General features: G+C 40.2%; 1 protein-coding gene across 1 annotated transcript in view; it reads right to left on the bottom strand.

Annotated features, from left to right (window-relative positions):
* FBN1 (fibrillin 1) overlaps positions 1-24,475 on the bottom strand; it is a 157,391-nt gene that overhangs the window by 124,040 nt on the left and 8,876 nt on the right. The window contains 4 exon segments of the mRNA XM_040601426.1: positions 9,105-9,200; positions 10,794-10,889; positions 17,958-18,056; positions 18,961-19,043. Coding sequence (XP_040457360.1) covers positions 9,105-9,200; positions 10,794-10,889; positions 17,958-18,056; positions 18,961-19,043 — 374 coding nt within the window.

Below are 24,475 nucleotides of genomic sequence, written 5' to 3'. Positions count from 1 at the left end.
CATTATTTGATAGGTAGGAGTCACTCCACTAAATACTAGATGTGCATTTTAGTGTGCTGGCTGTTTTTGCTGATTTCCTGAACTGATTTCTCCATCCTTGCTGAAAACTCATCTACCAATAGATTCAATGGAGCCATTGTAAGCAGTGGGACCAATGTAAAAGGACTTACGACAAAAACTGATGGCTTAATCTTGAGACCAAAGAGCCCTAAATGATTGCTGTGTATACAGAAACAAGAAAAAATATGGTAAGTCTAATAAAATGCCACTGAATTTATTACCACTGTTGCAATGGCAGCAAGGACCCTTCTCCTTCAGCACAGTGGAGCAGGGGCTCTGTTCCATGCTGTGTGTACCGGTGCATGACAAAAGCATCAGCCACCAGCTGTCACCTCCCTAAGGAGGCAAGAACTGCAAGCATACAGGTTTCTGCTAAGCTCCTGTTTTACTATGACTGTCAACACTTCTGTGTTGGAAGAAAAAGCATGAGAGGGTCACAGCAGACCATTCATCCCAGGAAGTACGGAGGAAATGGGGACAGTACTGAAACTCCTCGATCACTGGGTAAACTTTGCAAAAAACATAAGTGATGAAGACAGAGCCATTATAAAACATGACCAAGATCACCTCATAAGCCAGGCTGACTTGAGTTAAACTGTTTTTAAAATTAAGAGTCACACACTAAATTAAACATTCAGGACCAAGGAATACAGTGCAGAGGCCATCCCCTTCAGAACGGGACCTGTAATCTAAATTACACGACCATGAAAAGAAATTAAGCCTATGGCACAGCAAAATGCCGTTACATTAACCTACCTGTGCTAGTTTAGCCTGGCTAATACCTGTGATAGACACACAGTAAAATGTATAAGATCACAATCAAAAATCAGGTGCTTACAAGGTTTCACATTTCTTTTCTTAAAATATAAAACCATATGTGTATATATGAGTGTACACATCTATGCACTTTTAATACCTTTCATGCTTTTTTAAATTACTTATCCCTAGCCTTTGTACATCTTCTTTCAAAGAAAAATATTGAATCTTGGTTTCTTTACATAAGGAAATTCCACCTTTTTCCAAAAGCAGTTTCTTCTGGATAAGGAGTGCAAAGCTAGGCTCTGGTTTACAGCAGAGCAGAATTTGGAGTGATATTTCTCTTAGGGTTCCTTTCTTTTCAGACCTTATTTAGGCCTCTCTTCTTTTCCTACAGTGTTTCTCTAGAGTGCCAAACTGTACAAGCTGTCACCATATAAAAATGACTTGGTCATTATTTGTGAACTTCTGAAGAGCAACTGGAAGTGTGAGTGTGACTATCCTTACAGCTCTTCTTAGGCAGTTGTTTCCTACAACTTTTTGCAACTTTCATGCTGAGATAGGATATGAGGTATCTTTCTAAATGTAACAGTTTACTTTAGAAAAGTTGTAATTTTCACAATGATTTCATCAACTCTGTTGCAATTACATTGCAAGGAAACTTACACGTGACAAAACAATCGCACTAACCATTTTGAGCATCTCATGCTTAAGACACATTTTCATTAGCATTTTGCATCTGACCTATTCAAAATAATTGTTTTACTTGGAAATGCCCTTGTCAGTTTATCCTTGCATTAGGTATAATCTGTGATACTTTAAAAGAGGGTCTCTTTTCTTTGTTAGAACCGACCATCATGACGGTTTCAGATTACTTTAAAAAACAAAGAAAAACTGAAGTCCATAACACAAACTTGACTGAGGTATCATACATACCGATATTTATTTTTTTCTGCTGCAACTCTAACAAAAATTGTCAGCTTACAAGCTCTATAAGAAAAAAAGGTATGAATAGAAAATACTCATATAAAATTTCAGGGTGATTCACAATGAAAACATTTGTTTTCACTGTAATAAATCGAAGGATTTCAGGTAGCTGTGCTTTGTTATATCAAAACATATTGCAGCCCAGAGAAGAAGGAACAATTCTCTCCACAAATAGCTACGTGGGTACTGTTTAATAAGTTCTCTGCTGCATTTCCTCATTCTCTGTATCACATTCAGCTCCCAGGGCCACCATTTTGAAAGCAAGCTTTCTATGGAAAGTTCAGTGAGAAACTGGTTCTGCTCAGCTATTTTACGTTCTACAAGTTTTACAATGACCCAGGAATTGGGAGATGGCTGAAACTACAAAAAATGGGCACGTTGCAATGGTACTAAGAGAGCAAGAACACTTGAAGACACTCATTCTGAAGGCCTCAAATACAACACTATGTTGCAATGACAACCAAAATCAATACAAGCTGCCTCAATTTTTCCACACACACAAAAAAATCTGACTCTCCTGACACAATGCATCAGATTCTTCCCAGTTCTCCCTGGAGCTCCACAGAGCATAGATCTGGCAGTGCAGGCCATTCAGGGAAGTTACATGCCTGCACTGTGTATATAAAAGTCCTATCTGTATTAATGCAACATCGCATAACCAAACAAACATAGACATTTCTTTGTGTGTATAACTTCGACAAAACCTCCTGATGAAAGCACAGGCCTCCACTCTTCATTTCTTAAGACACTACAAGGCAGATCACAAGTACCACGTGCAAGCAAAGCCAGCGCAAGGCTCAGCCCCTGGCTGCAAAGAAAGCAGAACTGTATTTCTCGTACAGCAAACACGTACCACAGGCTGCCAGCACTGCTGGAGGAGGCATCAGGTTCAACAGCAAAGCTGTCTGCAGTACCAAAAGAATGATCTCAATGTTTCTCATGTGAGTCCCTTCAATGTCCTACATGCAAGAATCAAGTCTTACAGGTTAGAACACCACAGCTACTCAATTAAAATGTCTGTATTATAATTTATACCAAAATGTAAGCTCCTCAAATTGTGATTAAATTTGTATGCATCTCCACTGCTACAACTAAAATCAGATCTAAACAAAACAAAGTCCAAATAATACCTTACTGCACATCTAAAGGTCAATGCCCTTAGCAGCCAATCAAGAAGGCATGGAAATACAGAAAAGGCTGCCAAATAGCTGAATGAAAACTTTGGATTTGAATTTGTTTGACTGAAATCGAAACTCAATTTGGAACAAAATGTAAATGTTCAGCTTCATGTACAAAAGCTGGAGCCCTCACATCTCACAAGAGACTTAAGGCCATATGTACTGAAATTATTTATGGATCTTGATTAAACTTTAAGCATATATCTGAAGAAACATTTTAAAATTTGCTATGTGATATTTTGAGATGCACAAAGCATAGAGCAAGCGACACACGACTGGTTACAGGGTGTACTTCCACGGTGCAGAACAGTGGATAAAAACCTTCACATACACAAGATCCTAAAAATGCTTTTTGGCATCAAGTAACAGACTGAGCTTAGTACTGAGTTCTGATCCAGAGATCTATTGATTATATGGCTAAGTATTATAAAACATCTTAAATCATACAGAGTTATTCTGCCGAGGCTGACTTCTACACCATTAAGTTGCAGCTTCAGTTTTAAAAATTAAAATACTCCTCCTTCATTTATCTCCACCTCTTTTATAGAAAAGATAATGTAAGACACCGATACTGAATTTTTGGTTTAAAACTGAAAAACATCAAGGGGTGGCAACATGTATTAAAATTATTTTAGACAATAAAACATCACTCCGTGACCAAATATCCTTATCTTCGGCCTGAAGCCATTTTTCATAATTTTTCAGGGGGGAAATGATGTGCAAAAATCCTTATTGCAGTCCCTCAAGCTTAGCCATCCTTTAGTTGCTGCTATAACACTGTACATGCATTCATGTTACAGGGCTGCAGAAACTACATGTCTATGTCAACAGATGTGTTTCTTGGAAGACAGCTACAGAAATCAAGTTTATTCAAATGTTTGCCAGCTACCATATGCTGCAATACTACTTTAAATGCAACATAAGGCTTTGGGAACATACTTTTACTGCTATCTACACTTTGTTATTTACTTTCCATTTAGACTAAATACCAGAGACGGGGCACACTAAGGGGTGCAGTGTCTTCTTTGTGAAAACATTCTACCCGTTGTAGTATTTAGAAAGAAATACACACAGCACTACACTACTCTCTACCACTTTCAGCGGCTGCACTTTCACAGAGAGGCTCTGGGAAAGATATTTTTACATATGGCATTAATTCTGGGAACTTTTAATAATGGCCAAATATAATTAAAAATTATGCAAAAAATTCCTGCCATGAAGAGAGCAGTACAGAAACGACTCTGTTTGAAGAAAAAGCAATCATTTGCTCATATTCTGAGTACAGAAAAAAAACAAAACACACGTGGTACATTTTTAATATTTGAACTACATCAGGCCCAATTCTGTTCCTATGTGAAGCGAGTGGCAGAACTCCAAAATGTAGCAGGATTGAGCCCCCGATGTTGTCACAAGCATTCAAATAAACAAACAGGGCTGTAACACATTCTAAGCTTCCACTGTGTTCCTCTAAATGGATCCAGAAAGAAAAAGAAAAGCACATTTCATTGCATTTTTGCATTTCAAGGATAACAACAATATACAATTTTATATTATACAGAAATTGCTTTCTTAAGGTATAATCATCCAACTGTCCAAAGAGAAACAGATACAGAGTCAAGAAAGCTTTTATGCTTTATAAGTTTGGAAGACACAGTTCTATCAAATCTGATAGGGATGTCTGATCTCCCTGAGCTTCTAACATCATTTTTCCTCTGGACTTCATAAAGTGCATGACATACGGATGTTTTCACATGACCCAAATGCGGGCATCTCACATAGCCAGCTAAATCCCCTAGGCTCTTTTACAGACAATAAAAAGAGCTGTCGATGTTCTGAATCATCCTCAGGGGAACATAAACTTAAGTCTCTGCTCTCAATCCCTTCAGCAACACTAAAAGGAACTGCAGAATCTGTAACTCACTCAAGTTATTCAGCACTAAAAGTCAAATGGCGTAAAGATGGGGCGTCCAGTTTTTAACCAGTAGAAGAAATTTTGCTTTGCTTGCATCTTCATTTTCTTTTACCTGTGATTTCTTTTCATTAACAATATGACTGAATGATATGCTAAACAACACTGAGTGCACCTCTTGGATTTTAACTGACTCTTGAAAGCCTGGACCAAAATCCAGCAAGGCCCTTAAGCACTTGCATAATTTTAGGCATATGGACATCTCAGGTTTGAACTTAAATGCATGTCAAAGCCCACCACTGAATCACAGCCAGAGAACTCAGCACCTTCCACAAGGAATCCTTGAAGTTCAAATTTTAACTGAGCCAATATCCATGAAATATTTTCCTTTCTGGACTATGTATTTCAAATGTGTCTTAAATTGCTGTAGGAAGCATTTCCAACTCCACTACACTTTTACTGTTTAGCTTATGTCAAGTTCACCTTTCTATGAACATTATCCCACAGAAAAGTCAGGTCTGTTGTACTTAGGATACACATGCACATATTTGACAGTACACCCAGGAGGCTTCCCCTGCTCTGGAAAGGTGCCAAACACCACACACACCAGCTTAGGAGCTAGTGATACATGTGTACCAGTTTTGACCACGCCACAGCTGTCAGTGCAGCTGACAAAGCATACCCCACCAGTGACATGGCACACGCTCCCAGAACATGAAGAGTTACTCCACTGATAATAACGAATCTAAAAATTCCTTCTGCTCACGTTTACAGTGTTTTATACCACCATCAACACTTCTAAGACCCACAAAAAGCAATCTGTGTGCCAAAACTGTCCAAGGCCAGCTGCTACCCTCTCAAAAAATGACTGAATAAATATATAAAAATACTCAGGCCACAAATTTGATGGGAGTTTGCTGTACTGTGAAAGCAGTACATCTTTCCAGATAAAGCCCTTTCATTGTGCATGTATTTGAAGCTACTGACCTATACAGAAGTCTCACAGATCTTCATTAACAATCATATGGTCAGCATTTACTGAGGTAATACCAATCAGGCTGATCTGTATTACAAATATGGACCAAATGTATGGAAAAACTACTTAAAGCAGTAGACATAGAACTACACAACTTAGTCTCTGGATCTAAGAAACTGGCACTAACTTTGCTACAACCACCTGCAAAATTTTAATTGTTTTCCATATCAGATTAATGGAATAACCCCCAGGAATCTGGTTGCCTCAACATTGTTTTATTCAAGACGGTTCTAAGCTACGACATAGGCAGCAAAGGATGGAACATTCCTTGGTCGGTGACATGCGTGCCACAGTCTGGGACCGTTACTATTGATGCTTCTAGACAAAAGCACTGCATGATATGCAGCAGTAAATTACTTACATCACTGTTAACTTGTGGCATGGCATAACCTAGAAGTCAAACCACAGCCAAACAGATGGAGAACGTGCATGCCACAAACCGTATCACTTCACGTTACATTTATATCCAGAAATGGTGTTTTCAAAACACTCTCTCTTGCTTCTCCAAGAAATGTGTTAGTTTAAATTTCTCTGGAGTAATTTCCTTCCCCGCTCTGCTCCCCTCCCCACTCTGCTCCCACCCCACTACCCCCCCCAAACGCATAGAGATACTTTGGTTTGGTTTTTCAGGTTTTTTCTTTTCTTCTCCTTCTAATAAAGACACAGTTTTATTCCACAAGGCATGAATCTTGTCAATTTACTGGATACCATCCATCTACATATACATCAGAAGCCCACCAGGGAGTGTCACAAATCCACATAACTTTCCAAAGCTAGATTCAAAATATGGACTTCTTTCTTAGCTGACAGATGTGTAAAATCATATGCAGCCAGACAACTCCCTCATGACCACACAGGTGCATGTGCTGAACAATGCAAGTTATTCTGACTAAGACCAACATTAGCTTACACTTGAAAAGTTATCTTCAGAAAACGTTTTTCTGATGGCATAATGTGATTCTGGGACCAAAAACCACCACACCCTTTTTAGAGGAGGGGAACATATTAGCTCAGCTAGGTAGAGAGGCTTCAGGAAATCTCTGTGAAAGAAGCCAAATTTCAGAGGTTTTCTAGGAAGATATGACTATCATTTAGCCTCAATACCACAGTGAGCATTAGCCAGAAATACTACAGCTCATTAATGTCTATTTTCTTTTTTATTGATAACCCTAGAATCAAATCCATGTTCTAAGTAAAAACTGCCTATGGATGAGGCATGTTACAGATTTCCACCTCGGTTGTGTCCAGTAACATGCATGGGGTTTCACAACGGCATGATTTGGCTCAAATGGCTCTGTCTCACTAATTTCTCACTCCACCCGACAGAAGGCAGGGAACCCTGCGGGAGGACAGGACAGTCAGCAGGCTTCAGCCTTGAAACTTGCCCCAGTGAGGTGGAATCAAACTGGTCCCAGATCTGACAACATAAAAGCACTGAACAACCTTCTTCTGAACTTACACTTTATACCTCCTCACTGGACTGAAGGCTCAGAACCTTCACCCATGCAAAACAAGCAGTCATTGCTTGAAATTCAAAGCCTTTGCAGTAATATTCAGTAGATCCTTTACTTATAAAGCCTTTATTCTCTTCAAACTTAGGATTTTTAACCTAATTTTCCATTCCTCTTACTCTTCTCCAGCAGTGAGATCCCAAGATTCACAACACAGCTACTTTTCAGTCTTCAGAAAAACTTCACCATCAGTTTGAACTACTTTTATAAGATCTGAGTGGACAACTGGCAAGGCTTCACACAGTGCCTACACAGCAATTTCATCTGCTGTAGGGAGTGCAGGAAATACCTGCTTCATTCTACTGTCTGCCATAGCACAGAATGAAAAGCTTTGGTCCCCTAAGATTTGTTGTTCTGCATCACCCACCTATGCTGCTGATGTAAGAGAGCCAACCATTACTCTAGGTGGAGCACTGACAGCAGTGTTCATCTGACACACTCACTGACAGAAATTTAATGTGCTAAGCACACAGCCTACATGAAAGCAAAAAATCTGGTTATTGGTGTCTACTCCGTCCCAGGTTCATAGACATTTAACAGAACCTATTGTATAAGTAGTATGTATGAAATTCCAACTAAACAGATCAATTGGTAGCTCTAACAAATGAAAATGCTTTATTGTTAAATATTACAAAAATCAACAGAAACATTATACTTAAACATTGTTCACTACATCTCTCTCAAATGAACCATTAAATTGGTTTAATAACCCTGAAAAAAAATCCATATACGGGATAAGACGGTTGGTATAGATGTGTTTTCATTTGGAAACTGCTGTGATTATCACTATGGATAGGCAAATAAAAATCTAAAATTGGTAACAATAAATCTGTACAAAACAGAAAGAATTGAATAAACTCTGCCAAAACAAAACACGCCAAAGACAAGAGGCAAAATGCTGCTTACCATTGGCAAGCAAATGCATCAGAGATACTAAGAGCTCTTCTAATGACTTAGAAACTGAAGTTTGACTAAAAACGCTGATCAATATTTTTTATTTACCACCTCTTCCATTGGAACATTTTCATAGCAAAAGAGTAAACAAAAGAAAGGCCTTAATCAGCTGCTTGTGTATCTGCTCTTGGCTTCTATCCTTATGAATCTCACACGTTGCCACAAACGCTACTTAAAATTTATTTTTAAGTAAATCAAATCAAATCAAATCAGTTCAACTATAGATTAGAATAGGTAAAGGCTCAACAACCCTACTGTTAGAGTAAAATAAATGGGGATTTTTGTCCTGGAAAAAGAAAACAGCACTTGGTAAACCTACCATGAACTGAAGAGCTAACCATTAAAATCATACCAATCAATGCTTGTGACATATAAAAATCACAATAAGAAGGTAATATTGAACGTTTGGCTTTAAATCAATGTTGAAGTTTTCTTTCTCATTAAAAATGCCATTTAGGAAAGCTGTTACCATCTTAATTTGTGCTATTCCCTAACTAATATCTCCACTATTTTCTGAGACTGGAGTTTCCCTTTCAGTAAAGCTTCCTTACATTGTATTCTATAAGAATGTTAATCCTATTTTATCTTATTCACAGACAGCAATAAAATACTACTATTTAAATATTTTATTTCATACTACTATTTAAGTATTTTTAAGTTACTATTAAGCACGTTGGAACATCAATTTTTTTCCACTGTTTTAGGGCACATACCTCTTTCACACTGGGGTCCAGTAAACCCATATGTGCAAGCACATCGGTTCGGAGCCACACACCTTCCTCCATTTAGACATCCATTTTCACAGACAGCTGTATCAGATGAAAGGCAAAATTAATATTTATTGAGCTATTTCCAGAAAGACATGATGGTATGCACTTTACCAGCTCTGGTAAACCGGTAAAAAATGGTAAACATAACAGGACAGGACACTCCTTTTTTCCAGAATCTACTTACAAACTTTTCTTATTTCCTGGCCTCATTAGTATCACAAATTGATCTTTTCAAGCGAGCATAATATAAACACAGTAACAATCACAGCTTTTCTGACTTCTCAGAGCCTTCATCTTTGGGATGGCTACACCTAACTTCAAAATAACACCTCTTTCAAACTTTCAACAAAGAAACACTGAAATAGTAGAGACTGAAGATAGAAGGAAGAAAATTTCATCTCTGAACCCTCAAAATTTTTCCCTATTCAGAAGCAAATTTAAAAATGTATTTGGTCCTCTACCATAATAGAAAAATAATCCAGTATTAAAAGGCTGTTTGCTGATGTTAAATAATTCATGCTATTAACTAGGACAGCAAACTGTAACCAGCAGCTATTTTGACAAAGTTAATCCAAGATATTCTTCCCCTGTGTGACAGTCACTAGATTCAGAACACAGTTTTCCTCATAATAAACTCCAAAAGCAGCTGCTCTCAAAAATTAATCAGAAAATAGAACATTCACATGAAAAATGGCCTTTTAAATACAATTTGATGCTCATTGAGCAATATCATTCTTTGTTCCGTTTCACGTTCACTTCAGTAGAAAGGAGGTTTCCATTTATCCTCTTTTATCCACTTGATATTTCACAGAGAAGGCAGAAATACAATTCTTAATCCTTTCACCATGTGATCCTCTTCCAGATTATTAGGGTAAATTCCTGGTCCCACTGAAGTTCATGTAAAGTGTGCCATTGATTTTGACAGAGCACAAAAGGTTTTCATTAAATGAGCTAAACACATTTTCTCTGTCAGACCAATAGTTCACTAGATAGCAACATGACAGCCTTGGTTAAAAGCAGTGTTTACATCCTTATTTGAGTTACTTCACAGCATTCCAGCCAAGAAGAGCAAGAGACCACCAGAGTCAGTTTGGGAGCGATTTCAAGCATCGGATCCAGGAATGCTGTTGACTCAGGATTGATTGAGGAAATCACAAATATGTCAATCAATGCTAATAAGGCAACATCAAAATGAGCAAAATTCCTAAAGCATACTAGCAAAGTCTGAAGCAAACCTCTGTAATTAAAATAAAGCTTTGTATTTAAAAGCTTAATTTTGTCTATAGATGAAAACTGAATCCCATGTAAAACGGCCTATTGCTTTAGTGAGTGGGAAGCCCTAGAGGTCAATGGGAATTATGGTAGTGTGAGAACTACAGGATCAAGTTATATCAAATTATTATGAATTCACATGATGTTTATTTTAATAGTCTTGATGAGAAATAATTTACTCAGCATTCATTACGAAGTCATGTGTTCTCCTGTAAAATTCTACTGTACCTGATCAAAAACAAGGTCAAAATCAGTTGAAATACAGTGCTAAAGGGTGCCTAACCCACACATCCCAGAATTACTTAACTGTACACAGTACCTCACGCATATATCTATTATATTAATAAAAGTGTAACTTACGCTGTCCACAGTGTGTTCCCGTATATCCCTTCTGACAGAGGCAATGGTCATCACTGCAGCTACCTCCATTCATGCACCGGATGTTACAGTGTTGTACTTGAAAGGAAAAAAAGATTTTCCTCAGTTATATCAAGCCAGTCAGAAACACTTATCTGTCTGCCAAGGGATTTTTTTTTTCTTTTAGGGATTGATTCTATGACCTATAAACAAGTATTAGAAACCAAGGATGCACATTTCAGGACACACTTACAATGGCAGTACAGAAAACAATACTGATTGACAGCTCCTAAGGAATATAGGACATGGTGCAAGAACCTGACACCAACTACCCTTATTCACTGAACTCAAAGAGATTCCATATGAGCATAAACCCACATAAAAAATAAAGAAATTGTCTCTCAGTTTGCAACAATGAGAAAAAGCCAACAATAAGGGAAAAGTACTAAACTTCTGGCAGATACGACCAAGAAGAAAGAGAGTCTCATCATCTGGGCAATGGGGGAGAGCAGTATTAAAGGGAAGCATCTAAGGACGCTCCTGAAGGCAGCCCGGTTCTGCCAACACACACAATACCAAAAGCTGATCGGCCCGGGTAGGACTTCTTGCATGAAAAGGAAAAATAACAGAGTGATTTCTTTCTGTATGCCATCTGTGGGCTCTCCCAGGTAAAGCTGCTGCCAGCTGCTGCACTCGGGGGCTGTGGAGCTCACAGACAACACTTCCCCAGAGCCAACCACCCTCTCCTGCAAGAAGCAGAGGCTGGGGAGCAGCAGACGCTCTCCTCAGCCGCAGCCACACCATTTATAATGATTAACATGCAGCTCCAGTCCCATGCCAGTAACACTTAAAAGTCTGTGCTGCATTTTTCTATGTAATTTTCTATGCATTTTCTACTAAGAAGGACAAAGACATTTTTTAAGTAGACATCAGGAGCGATTTCAAGTATGTCAGGCTCTTCATCAGGCGTAGAGAAGTGGGCAGGGCTCCTGACAACACGAAGTCCTCCTTACAGGTCCCACTGGCGGACACAGCTGTGCACGGGGCCGGCACTCCAATAAGCAGCCGGGAAATGGTTTCCCCCTTAACAGGAACCACATGAAAGGCTCCTCCCCAGATAGGATTACGGTCAGATCAGCATTTCGGAATGGTGATGGAGCACCAGATAGCTACACCACACGGTCGGAAACGCTCAGGACTGCAAAATAGAAATTGCGTGTCCTGCCAGAACCTGTTGTTAACAGGTGCCATGCCAACCACTGAATTTTTCCTGTTGCACAAAGCCCTTAAGCATCATTTGGCTTTTTACAGTTCAGAAGTATGTGAATGGGAATTTTATTTTTATTTTCACGTAGAAGTAATATTTTTAACTGTATTGCCTTCCATAGCAATATGAATCCATAGAATATAAGTTAATCATGCAGCTGGAGAAAGGTTTTAAAACAAACTAGCATTTAAAACACTGGTACTCTTAATTCTTCAATTATAAAAGTAAAAACTGTGTCTTACATTTCTTCTGTGTCTAATAGTTATGATACATCTTTGTTCTACTTTGGATGTACTTCAGTACTTCAGGCAACAAAAATGTACTAACATTCCTCAACAAAAAGTAAAATTGTCTGCAAATACAGAGTGAATATCTGGTGAAGATTTTTGGACAATGTCCTAAGTAGGTCAGAAAAAGGTATATAGTTACTTTAAAATGTGTAGTTCAACTTAATATACAATCTTAGAAAAACAGAGGGGATTACAAAAAGCATAGGAAATGATATCATCTGTCAAGCAGGGAAGGAACTTAAAAACCACAAACTGATTTCAATTAGAGTGAGTTATGCCAAGAGCTAATTTCCATTCCCACATGAAGACCAAAGCCATTTAAATAGTCTGAACTACATTTGAGATAAAAAGGTTAACGGTAGCTTATATGATGATTTTCACTTTGTTTATTCAAGTAAAAGTGAAGTATATTTCCCCGTTTTGGGATAAGCAGCAGTTTTACACATAACACACACACACACAAAGTTTCCATACTTTGTCTTATTGCTTCTTAAAGGAACTTTTTCAAGGTAAAATATTTCTTCCTCCTTCTAAAACTAAAATCATTATGGGAGACTGCTGGGACCCCCAGTCATCTTTGTTAAAATGAGCCACTCAAATTAGTGAGCCTCCTCCCTTATTATCATGCAAGAAAATCAGTGGCATACAGTGAACTAATAATTTATTTTCTGCTCTCTTTTGAGAGAATGTTGAAAATAGTATTTCCAAAATCATACAGACTATTCTGAAATATTACCCTTCCAAAAGTTTATAGAAACACATGTGAAGGCTGTCTGGCACTCAGATGATGATTTTAAGATTGCATTTTTGAAAAGTAGCACATTAATGCAGATCCAGAGTCTCTTTTCTCAGCTATATCAACAATTCCATTAATGTTAGCGGAGATATTCCAGTAAATGAAATAACCTGTTCCAAGGTATCACACTGACAGAGACTCAAGGAAAAAGCACAGGAATTAGCAATAATGCTGGTAAATCAATGCATATAGCTTTGCCTTAGCTTGGCACGCACAGGAAATGTTAACAACATTAATAGATTATTGCTTTTAATCAAGTATTGTCCTCTTTTGGGTCCGATTTGTAAGCAGTCTGCACTGGAAAAGCCTGAAATCAAAACAGGAATAACTACAGGAACATAGCTTCATAAACCTGCAAAAGAGCCCGCGAGACCAAGTGCATCCACAGACACTTTGTGTGCAGGCAACATTTGTGTCATCGATGGAAGCAAAATAACAAGCTGTGTGCTTAAGCAACAAGTTCCTGAGTTTTTACATAAATCCTCAGCAGAACTGAGCAAGGACTTCACCACACCGAAAGCACAATCACCCCACAACTGCTCAGGAAACGTCCAGCTCACCAAGCAAACGAAAGGCAGCTCACAAAATGCAAACGAAACGCCGTCTTACTCTGCAATCCCAAACTAAGGAATGTGAGGTGTGAGGGTCTGCGATCCGCAGGCAGGAAAAGCCCTGCGCCGAGGGCTGAGGGCGCACAGGGCCGGCGGGCACCACAGGAGGGGCTGCCCCACGCCTCTCCGTGCCACCGCCGAGGAAACACTCCCAACCCCGGCCATGCATGACGCAGGGCTTTGCCTGCCAGGAGCTGTAAACAAGGAATGACGGTCTCATCGCATCCCAGATGCTCCGCGTGCTTTCTCTGTCGAGTGGCTGCCTCAGGAAAGATGGCAGCTGGCACCGGGACACAGGCCTGCAGCACTGCACCAGGTGCTGAGAAAACCCGCGGCAGCCTTGAAAACACTGGAAATGTTTAAAATCCAAGAACTCTTACCACCTCTGACAGCAGCAGGATATAAGGGAAGGGGCCGAGCTCCAGGTTTTACAGCTGTTGAACGGACATCTGCCACAGCACCCCGCGGAGCGAGGAGCGGGAGCCCGGGGCGCGAAGCCAAGGGCCCAGGCTCCAGCTCCCCCCTGCAGCTCGCGGTCTCTGAGGAAGACCTCGGCTCTCTGAGGAAGACTTCGGCTCTCTGAGGAAGACCTCGGCTCTCTGAGGAAGACCTCGGCTCTCGGCTGGTGCCCCTGAAGCGGCACACCCGGGGGGTGCAGAGCAGGCCCCATTTTACACCCCAGGCATAACCGGCCTGCCAGGGGAGCGCAGACACTTGTCCCCACTAGCTGCCACCCCCAGCACCCCACAGCTCTCGCTGCCCCTGCTGCCGCTCCCGTCCTTCACAGACAGCCCCAGCAGCACACACCTCCCGCGTTTAAGCCAGCCCAAGCTATCCAGACAGGTTGGGAGCAAAACCGGCGGCTGGGCTCAGAGACACACCTGACCCACAACCCTGGGGGCACAGGGGGTGCCTGATGCTGGAGGAGAGACCCTCCTCCTCAGTCACCTCCCCCACCCGCTCCCACTGGGGCAGAGCAGTGACTCCAAAAACATGGCGGGATCGCAGGGTACGGCTGCAACACAAACAGGGGCACGGCTGCAGCACGAACAGACCATGCCAAAGCAGCCATAGCCCGGGCTGTCTGGGAGGCAGCAGCGCAGCAGCCACCACAGGGCTGGCACGGCCAGGGTGTGAGACATCTCCCCACATGCGCACCTGCAACGTCAGAGCCACCCACACATCGGAGCCAGCGGGGGGGATGCCTCCACACATGGCAATCTTATCTCCGAGCCTACTGTAAGCATACCCAAAAATTCACTAATTACACAGGAATAACCACTACTCAGCCAGCAAGTTCATTGATGTCACGAAAATCCCTGCAAAGAAAACCACCAGCTGATCTTTTCAACCACGAATCTGATTCCTAAAGCTGACTCATAACCAGAAAAGTTCCAACAATTGACCTGCATAAGAATCAAACTTGAAAGCTTTGTTTTGCTTCCCAGTCCACAAGCTTTCCAAACTGCATTATTTGATTCTGGCAGACAATCAGTCTATATGGCCACCATGAATTCAGTTTCTGCCTATGGCTGCGCATGCTATAAAACCTGTGCCCCCTCCTGACTCCTTAAGGACTAAAGACACATGTAACCTAAAATATCCAAAAGTCAGCTCAGGCACATCTCATATTTCAAAAGCCATACATTTAATCCTGAGAAATCACAGCATTTTCACACATATTTGTTATTTGCATTTTGAATGTGACAAACCTGTATCATCTATTTTTTTTTTTGATTTTTGTAATAAGACTTCTTTCTCATTTGTTAGAACATGTAATTAAAATCAAGTTCATGAATGTATTTTCTGACAAAATGCTAACTGTTACCAATGGGAGTTGACAGTAACCCTTTGATTTCTTTATATGTTTGTTTACTTTGTTTCCTAATAGCAGATCATAGCAATTGTGGTCTATTGTGTAAAGACATATTCCTGGATTTTGTCTACAGTGCCAACGGAGCAAATGGCTTACAGAAAATGTATGTTCTGTAAGTCTTAATGAGGTGCTGGGTCATAAACATTATTACACAAGAGTGTACAGAGGCAGCAGAGCCTTTTCAGCCTACAACAGCTTAGGACACTTTTGCTTTTAGAATTGGCTGGTCTCAATAAATAAAGGTGATGTGACCATACACACAAAATGTGTCTTAAATTATTGCACTGGTTAAACAAGATATAAACAGTATCTTTTTTAAGCCAACTTGCTGTCTGTTTGTAAAGTGTTAATACTTATACCGTATACAGAAAAGCAACAATAAAAAGCGGGCAAACCTACATAGCAATGTAAGGAAAATAATGTGAGCACCAATTAAAGCTTGCAATTCTGACTAAAGACTAGTAGAATATTCATGTCTAGGAGAAGTAATTGTCAACAACCAAAATAGCTATGTTATATAGGCCTTAAAAGCTTCTTGCTAAAAATACTGCAGTAAAGTCCTGCACCCATTTATTTGTGCAACTCCAACGAACGCTAAGACTATGGAGATCAGTGGTAGAATATTTCAGAAAAAGAACCACAAGAAGAACTGTAACTTTACTCGTACTCTATTTTTCTTTCAAGTCTTGATTCATACAATACTTCAGTGTGGCCTAAAAAAAACTAATGAGGTAATACTAAGGCCCACTTGTTCCTGCCTTTTACAAAGGTGCCAAAATATTTAACAGATGTAGGGATACATCTCCCCTTCTGTACCCTGAAAGGAACTTGGAAGAAGGTCATGCTTTTCTTTACTGGCTTACAGGGCTAAGGCATATGCACCCGGCAAAACAGTAGCTGCAACCTGAGGCAGACACACAACAACACACACGTTTGTGCAGCATTTTGCACCCCTCCTCCTTCCTGTACTCTCTGGAAGTTCCACAGCTCCATACTCTCCTCATGCTGGCCTCTCCCTAACAGACATCACAGGAGCCTGAGAAATGGGTTGAACTACAAAGAACAATATTTACCATTTTAGTACATGTCATTCCATTACATTCCACAGTTGTTATTGTTTTTCCACTGTTATTATATGAAAAGGATGCTAAAGCCACAAGCTGAAGTGGTCAGTTTTGTGGGAAAACTCTTATCAACTAGGAAAGCAAAAAAATAGAAAGGTAAAAAATACAGGGGCAAAGCAGACCACACATTGAGCCTGAAAAGATATTCAGAGTTAAAAGGATAACCATTTTGCATAATATTACAGACCTCAGCTTAGTGCATCCCCCACTGACATCAGTTAATATGTTGTTCAGGTAGTTACAGGCATTTGTGGGAACCAGTTTCCCCCAAAATTCTTCCCAGAAAATTAACATACTATGTAAAAATCAAAATCTTCTGCATTCTAAGAGACAGGCACCATACTCAAATGAGAATACAGTGGACTTCACAGCCGGCATCTCAAGACATGAACTGAGATACTATCCCAAGCAATGAAGGATTTCTACTTCATATCAGATACTCATAATTAGTCATTGAGTGATCTGGTTCATTGAATTAATTTAATTTTACTTGTTTTTTTCTGGATCTGGGGAACTCTCCTTGAAAACCTGAAATTTAAGCATTTCTAGGAAAAGTAATCTCTCTGAGAAGCTTCATTTCCAAAGCATTTGGGTTTTTTCTGATGAAAAGTCATTCCACTTAAAAACCTGGACCGGTTCTGTATCTCTAGTACCTACAGAAGTATCACCTGAATAAGCTCAGCAGCATTAGATTCAGAAGGTAAGTGCTGAGCCTTGCAAGGAAATGCTATAATACTTGTAGGCCTATGTATGTAAAATACAGCATAGCATCTGGCTTAGCAACCCCCAGAACGAGAGCAGAATTACAAAGCAAGCCAAATTCAGCCAACTGTCAGCAGTCATCTCCCTGTCGTTACAACTTTTTTTCTGCATATATGTGCATGTCTAGCGCTGAATACAGGTAAGGTATTTTCCAGAAATCAAGGAAGACCAGAATTAGTGTTACAGCCTGGCAAATTAATATAGCTTCCAATAAAACTAATTTGGTTTTAATTTGGCAAAACAAGAGTGTCACCCGTAGCTAGTCTCTGAGTAATTCTTCAGTTTCATCATAGGAGGCTATGCTTTCTTTCCTATGGTAAAAGTATGTCTGGTGACTCAGGCATTATTTGTCTTAAATATTGACCACTGAACTATCTTACATATCTTAGTAGCTTCACAGACTCAAAAGAGCAGTATCAAAGACACAGAAGAAATACTTACTTGATTTTGAACCACAGGAGGGGGCTATCTGACCATTTGGGCATGTGCACATGTTTGGTCTAGAGCAAAATCCATCCCCACAGGAATGTCTGCAGATTGCTATAAAGAAAACATAAATGCCTTTAAAATGTGTTTCAAAAAGCCCAAATACACAAAGAACACCTGATAGAAAATATGCACTCAGTACCGTAACATAAATATCTACAAACTCATCAACTTGCATACAACAGATTCCAAAACAGTTCTTCCTGCTCACCTACAGCACTATAGGAGACAGACCTTCACAGCCTTTTATGAAAAGGTCTGGGAACATGCCACAGGCCACACTAGATAAAGGGAGATTTCCTTGGAAAAGTGAAACTGTGGTCCACTGGACTGCTCTTGGAGGAAGGATGGCACCGAGGCAGCATTACAACGCTCCCTTTATTTCTGCACCAGACACACAAAAGCATAGTAATTCCCACTTGACAGCACACTGCCTGCTATCTCTGGAGGCAGTCTTACCAGTCTTAGGCACAGTGCCTTTAACAATTATTTCTGGTAAACTGCACCATTACACGTGAGCATTCATACATATATGATGTATGTATATACGTATTTATATCCCTAACACAGATATTTCAGGGATATGGTCCAAACAAGCAGAGAAAATGTACTTGCTGGCCCAATGCTGTTGCCTCCTTCCATTTACCTAAATAGATTAACATATTCCACAGCTACTTGCTCCTGAGTCCACACACCCCCTGGATCCCTTTCCCACAGACTTAAACAGAACATGTGGATGAGATTAATCCTTTGTTAAATACTGGTATCACATCACTGTATTGTAGCCCACAAAACTTGGTATATTAGCTTAATATATTTAAAATGGTAAAGAAATGACGTGCAGCTGCTATTGAAATTGTATAGAAACACATTTCAGTTCTGGTATACAATTAAAAATACCCTGACATAGAGGGACGAAGATAAACCTCAGTCATAACACATAACCGGATTAACTTACGGACTATGCATTGGTTTCCACCAGGTAAAGTTTTCCATCCAGGGCAACAGTAAGCATTGTAACGTGATCCACACACATTTGGTCTGGAAAAAAAAAAAAAGGACAAATTCCTCTTTTTACTCAGAAACATGTTTTAAAAGTAGAGGCATAAAGAGGGAAAAAGTAAATCACTACAATATACATTTCAATAATTAAATCTAGAAGTGTTGTATGTTTTTAGCAGAACTAGATGCCTTTGGATGTTGGTTTTTTTACGTAACATACACTTTTACAAATCAAAGATTACATTATAAACACAAATCAAATCAGTAACATCTGAGCAACAGGAACAGAATGGGTAAACCTTGTCTCATGTCATCCCATATCTAGAAAAGGAGCGTACAGGAATTTTGAGCTAATCTCCCATTTAAATACAAAATGAGGGATCACATCCATCACCGTTAGTGAACACAGAGGAAACCTAGTGCTCTTTGAACAGTAATGTTTAAGCTTCAGGCTGCTTTCTCTTCTTTACTCTGAAGCACTTTTACTGTTCCCTGTTCTGTCCATGAGCAAAACTATGTCTATATGTATGTACAAGTGAAACATCAACCATGACATCAGCCAAATAAATGAGCCACAATATGCCGATGCTTCATTAGCACAAATTACTTTCCAAAAAAATCATGTGGGTGCATGTAGAGAGACGGGGTCCCGTGAAATGAATACGAAGGGCCTACTGCCCTTCTGAAATGATGGATCCATAGGAGTTTTTCTTTTCAACCCATTCCTCTCATTCATATTTACCCTTTCAAATAAATATATCACTAGAGTTTACTATTGAAAACTGACATGATGTGACACTACTCCTGTCATGATTTTATTGGTAAAAAATATGAAAGTTGAAATGGTTCTATGCCCCTCACAGATAACAAATCTTTTTTTAATCTATCTTGTCCTATTTAATACATCTATCTATGCAAGTAAAGCTAGTAAGAATAGCTTTAGAAATGGGAAAATCTACCTCCTTTTATTGTATATTTAAGAAATCTATCAGAGCAAAATTTTACAGTCTTTATTAATATTGTGAGCAATTACTCAATAGATTAATGCAACTAAAGCCAGCTATAAAATTTCTAGAATCTGCTTTATTAAAATGCCATATACAGATTAGAGACAGATTTAAAGTGTTTATTGTTTTAGGAAAGATTTTCTATTATTATTTTGTCCTTGGTCTTTCAGAAAGTTCTTCATCCCTAGTATTGCAATGTCTAAGTAAACAACAGTTACCTCATATGGTGAGGCAACTTAAGACAAACAATCTTGATATATACAAACATTTATTTATGCTCGTTTCCTAACTAACAGGACTTTTATACTATATTTATTTAGGGATCTGCATTGTTAATGCAGTTTCAAGTATTCTGATTACACTAACTTCAGTGACATCTAGTCTTTTCCTTACGCGCTTGGCCAGAAACGACTGAAGTCAAAGCAGACACTGCCATTACCCTCCACTGGTTCTGGATAATACAAAGTGGTAACTGAGGTGAACGTGAGCAACACAATTGGACTTGTTGCAGGGCCCTTTCTCCTTCCTGCAAACTGGTGTTACAGACTCAAAGTCTTATTCATATAATTCCAGTGTATTCAGTTTTAGTAATGTCAGCTACTTCCCTGCAGGGCTATAACCATGTAACTTTCCTAGAGTTCCCTGTTCATCAATGCCAAATGTTGCTCCACAATCATCTGCCAAGTAAGACTGGCAAGCAGACAAGTAAGATTGCTTTTCACCTTCTCCAGTCACAAGAAATAACGGAACTTAAGACAGACAGAATGAGTTTGTTGCTACCTGTTAAAACCTACAGGCATAAACCACCCGTTTCCGATCCAGGTTGGTAAGAATCTATAAATGGCTGACCATAAAGTGATGTTTAGGTACTCTGTCAAATTTCAGTCTCAGCAAGTACATGGCTTTGGGGACCATCTGGTCCGAGTTAAGAGTCAGAAGCAGATTTCTGTGCCACGGGGAAACCCGATTTTTAAAATCTATTTCCAAAATGGGGCTCTGGAAAACCTAGATGAGCCAGCATCCAATGAAGTCAGAGACCCGGGGAGCCTCGAAGCTGTCCACAGGGTAGGCTAGGCTGTACATCCAAGAAGCTCCAACTCGGATGCAGCATGCTTAGCTTCGTAAAAAAAAAAAAAAAAAAAGTCATCAAATTGTACTTCCATGGAACACTTTGAGCCTGACAAGTGCATTTTCCAGTGGAACACTTTTTCGTCAGAAAGCTGCTGTCTAGCTTATAAAAGAAACCTATATTAAAGTCTGAATGTTACTTCTTTGAGAGGGAGGGAGTGTCCTTTACTTCTGCCTATTTGTAAAATGTCTTTTAAAAGAATTCATTTTGAAGGTTACATTCATTGATATTTATGAGGTGATCAGACACTATGGCATTAAATCCTGAAAGATAAATAAATAAAGTATTCAAGGGAATAACAATCTACCTCATGTAAAATCACGAAAACCATCAATCAAATTGTAAAGGGTCGACTGTGGTACTTAAACAGCTACCCACTGTTGTGTTTAATAGAGCATATTTTCCTGCTGATATTATAGGCTATGAATACTAAAGAAGCATTTTATATTGTTATAAAACTGTTTTCCTGAACAGCACTACAAGCAAAGTTTGGTTATAAAATGTGATTTGTGACGGTAAAATAAGCACAAATGCATCTATACAGCCCAAGCCACCTGCAGTGCCCACAGCACCCTTCCTTTCACTCCAAAGCCCAGAGGAGGGAGACGGCACCTCAGGGACAAAGCTGTTCCCATTGCAATTTAAAAAAGACAAGTCTTTCACTTTTAGAGTCACTTACAAACTTGTAAAGTATAAAAGGATTTCTGTAATGGTATGGTGCTGAGAGACAGTATGACTGATGCCCAAAGTTTCATCAAAGACGTCCAAAACAAACAAGTAATTATGTCTCTGATTAATGATATGTAAGTACAAATTCAATAGAAAAATGAGTTGAATAATTATCAAAAGACATTAGCCATCAACTAGAAAAGTCTTAGAACAGCAGAGAGAAAAAAAGTTCATCTGGAAATTCTGATGACTAATGCTTGAGAATGACAGGTCTGGCTGACAGCATCTGCAAGCACCAAACTAGAAGATACTCTTTTTCAGGAACAGCCTCGGGGAACCTGCACCACCATGACAAAGTAAAGCTTTGTGTGTCCTTTCCACCCGTGTGGGGATGGACCCCGGGCAGGACTGCAGCATCGGCTCCTTCAGACGGGCACACCAGGTCCTGTGGCTGCAGCACAGCCTCTGCCCGTCACGCATTCTCTAATTAATGATCTCCCTTCTCCATGGGGCAACACTGACATTGTCCCATCAAAAGAACCAACTGGGTCCATCCCTTCCTTGCTACTCCGGCTCTCAACGCCCCGGCTCAGCACGGATGAATGGTTGCCTGGCTCTCCTAAATTCACGATCAGCCAGCAACTGGGGGTGGATTTGTGGAGCAGGCACACAAATGTAAAATGATGGGAAGCAAATCATGCTAAGCTTGGCAATGCCTCCTTCTCAGGCACAACCGGGCAGTGAGAGCACGTGACAGCCGGAGAAGCAAGGGAAGTGTTCAAAAGCCCCGTGTGAAGCTGGCAGCAGGGAATGCCACCCAGCCTAGGCACGGCAGGGGCATCGTGGCTGTCCTCTCCAGGGCCCTGGCAGAGACACAGTCGGAGCCCTGTGCTGCAGCCTGCCCGGGGGGGTGTGCTAATTCTGTACATCCCCGCTCTGCCCTGCCTGTGACCTCTTGAGGAAATTACAGCCCTCTCCCAAAGAAAGTGTTGCCCATCTGCAGCTCCCACGGGAGGAAGAGTTTCTGGCATTGCTGGCAGCAAGGCTTCAGGCGGAAATTTTGTCAGCGGCACTGCCATGCACCAAGCCACCCTGGTGTGACCCAGTCTGAACCAAACCCAAAGCGTGGGTCTCATATTAGACAGAGACCAGATAAAGTGGGCAGAGAGCAACTGAAAGAGTAAGAGACAGCTGAATACCAATCACAACTGAGGTGAGCTACAGGGATACTGGGAAGGGTTTCCCATCGCTCCTTCAGCTCACTTTTCCTCTCCCTAGGAAAACACACAGGGTTTCTTCCTTGCAAGAAAATGTTTAATGAAGGACCTTTATTAATTGTTTGGCTGAAGGCGTATGTTTAACATAACGTAGGGACCCAGCTCTCTGTCAGAAGAGATACAATTTAAAGCAAATCATCAGCCAACGGTTACTTTTTGAGAAACCTTTGCCTACTTTTCCTCTTTGGTGAGTAATGCTGGTACCTGCTAAAACTGTACCTAGAATTATTTGCTAATCATTTCCACATAGAATCGGAGCGGTGCTTCCATGCTTGCACTGGGAGTCAAAATGAATGACAAACTGCACCTGAAAAACGGTACGCTGGTCTTCAGAATGCAGTTGTCTAAGTCTGATATAACCAATGTACTAAGAAGTAGTAGCTAAGGCTCCACAATGTGAAGAATAGCTTTTACTAGTAATTTTCCAGAGACACACAATCAGATCTATACCTTCTGCTGTAAAACAGCTTTATGTACCTTCCCAAATTTCTCAGCACCTCAGAGTAAATGCTAAAAGCATGGAGTGGCCCAGCTCTGCTGACTCCGCTGGAGCTTACTCGGCTTTCCCACTGAATCTAGAATTTCCATCCTTTTGAGGTACTCCAAACCTTAGTGGACACAGCCATGAGCAACACAATTTAAGTTCACCCTGCTCTGGGCAGGGGTTGGACCACATGGCCTTCCAAGGTCCCTCCCCACCTAAATGACAGAAGCCAGGTACTTAGTGCACAACTTAGAGGTCAATACCAAAAGAACCTCGTTTAGCTGCACTGGTGCCTGCCCCCTCCTCCAGGAGGGGTGGATGGACTACAGCAAAAACCATCGACATGGGTCTGCACTTAACATGCATAAGCCTCAACTCCAGCTACCCCAAATACTTTAAACAGGGTTTGCTTCTCTGTTGTTCAGCTAAATATGAGAAAACAGGATGTTTTTAGTCACTGTGCCCATTTTTGTCGTTCAGTGAGGGTTACTAAGAGGACTCTTGAAGCTATTTATTTCAGTCATTTACAACGAAAATCTAGGAAACAATGCTAGACTCCGAAAGCAAACACAAAATTCAGCTTCTATTATCCTATAAAGGATAAGTATGCATTTTTAAGCAAATTATATATTTTTACATACAAAGGATTGCATCTGATATACTCATTTTTATCACGCAATAAGTAAGCCTGGATGTTTGTGGCATGCAGAGAGCCTAATATGATAACTATTTCTCACTCTAACAGTAAGGATACTGCTGTCCCAGAATCCTGGCTCGGTTCAACTAAAAAAATAACATGCTGAGCAGCTCTATGGGTATCTTTGGCTCCAGCCTACGTGCAAGTCAAGAGTTCAAAATGACATGCAAGTTTCCTGCAGCAATACTGAACAGTTCTCTAACCCTAA

Source organism: Falco naumanni, chromosome 7, assembly GCF_017639655.2.
Source record: "Falco naumanni isolate bFalNau1 chromosome 7, bFalNau1.pat, whole genome shotgun sequence".
Taxonomy (NCBI): domain Eukaryota; kingdom Metazoa; phylum Chordata; class Aves; order Falconiformes; family Falconidae; genus Falco; species Falco naumanni.
This window is presented reverse-complemented; position numbering and strand designations above follow the sequence as displayed.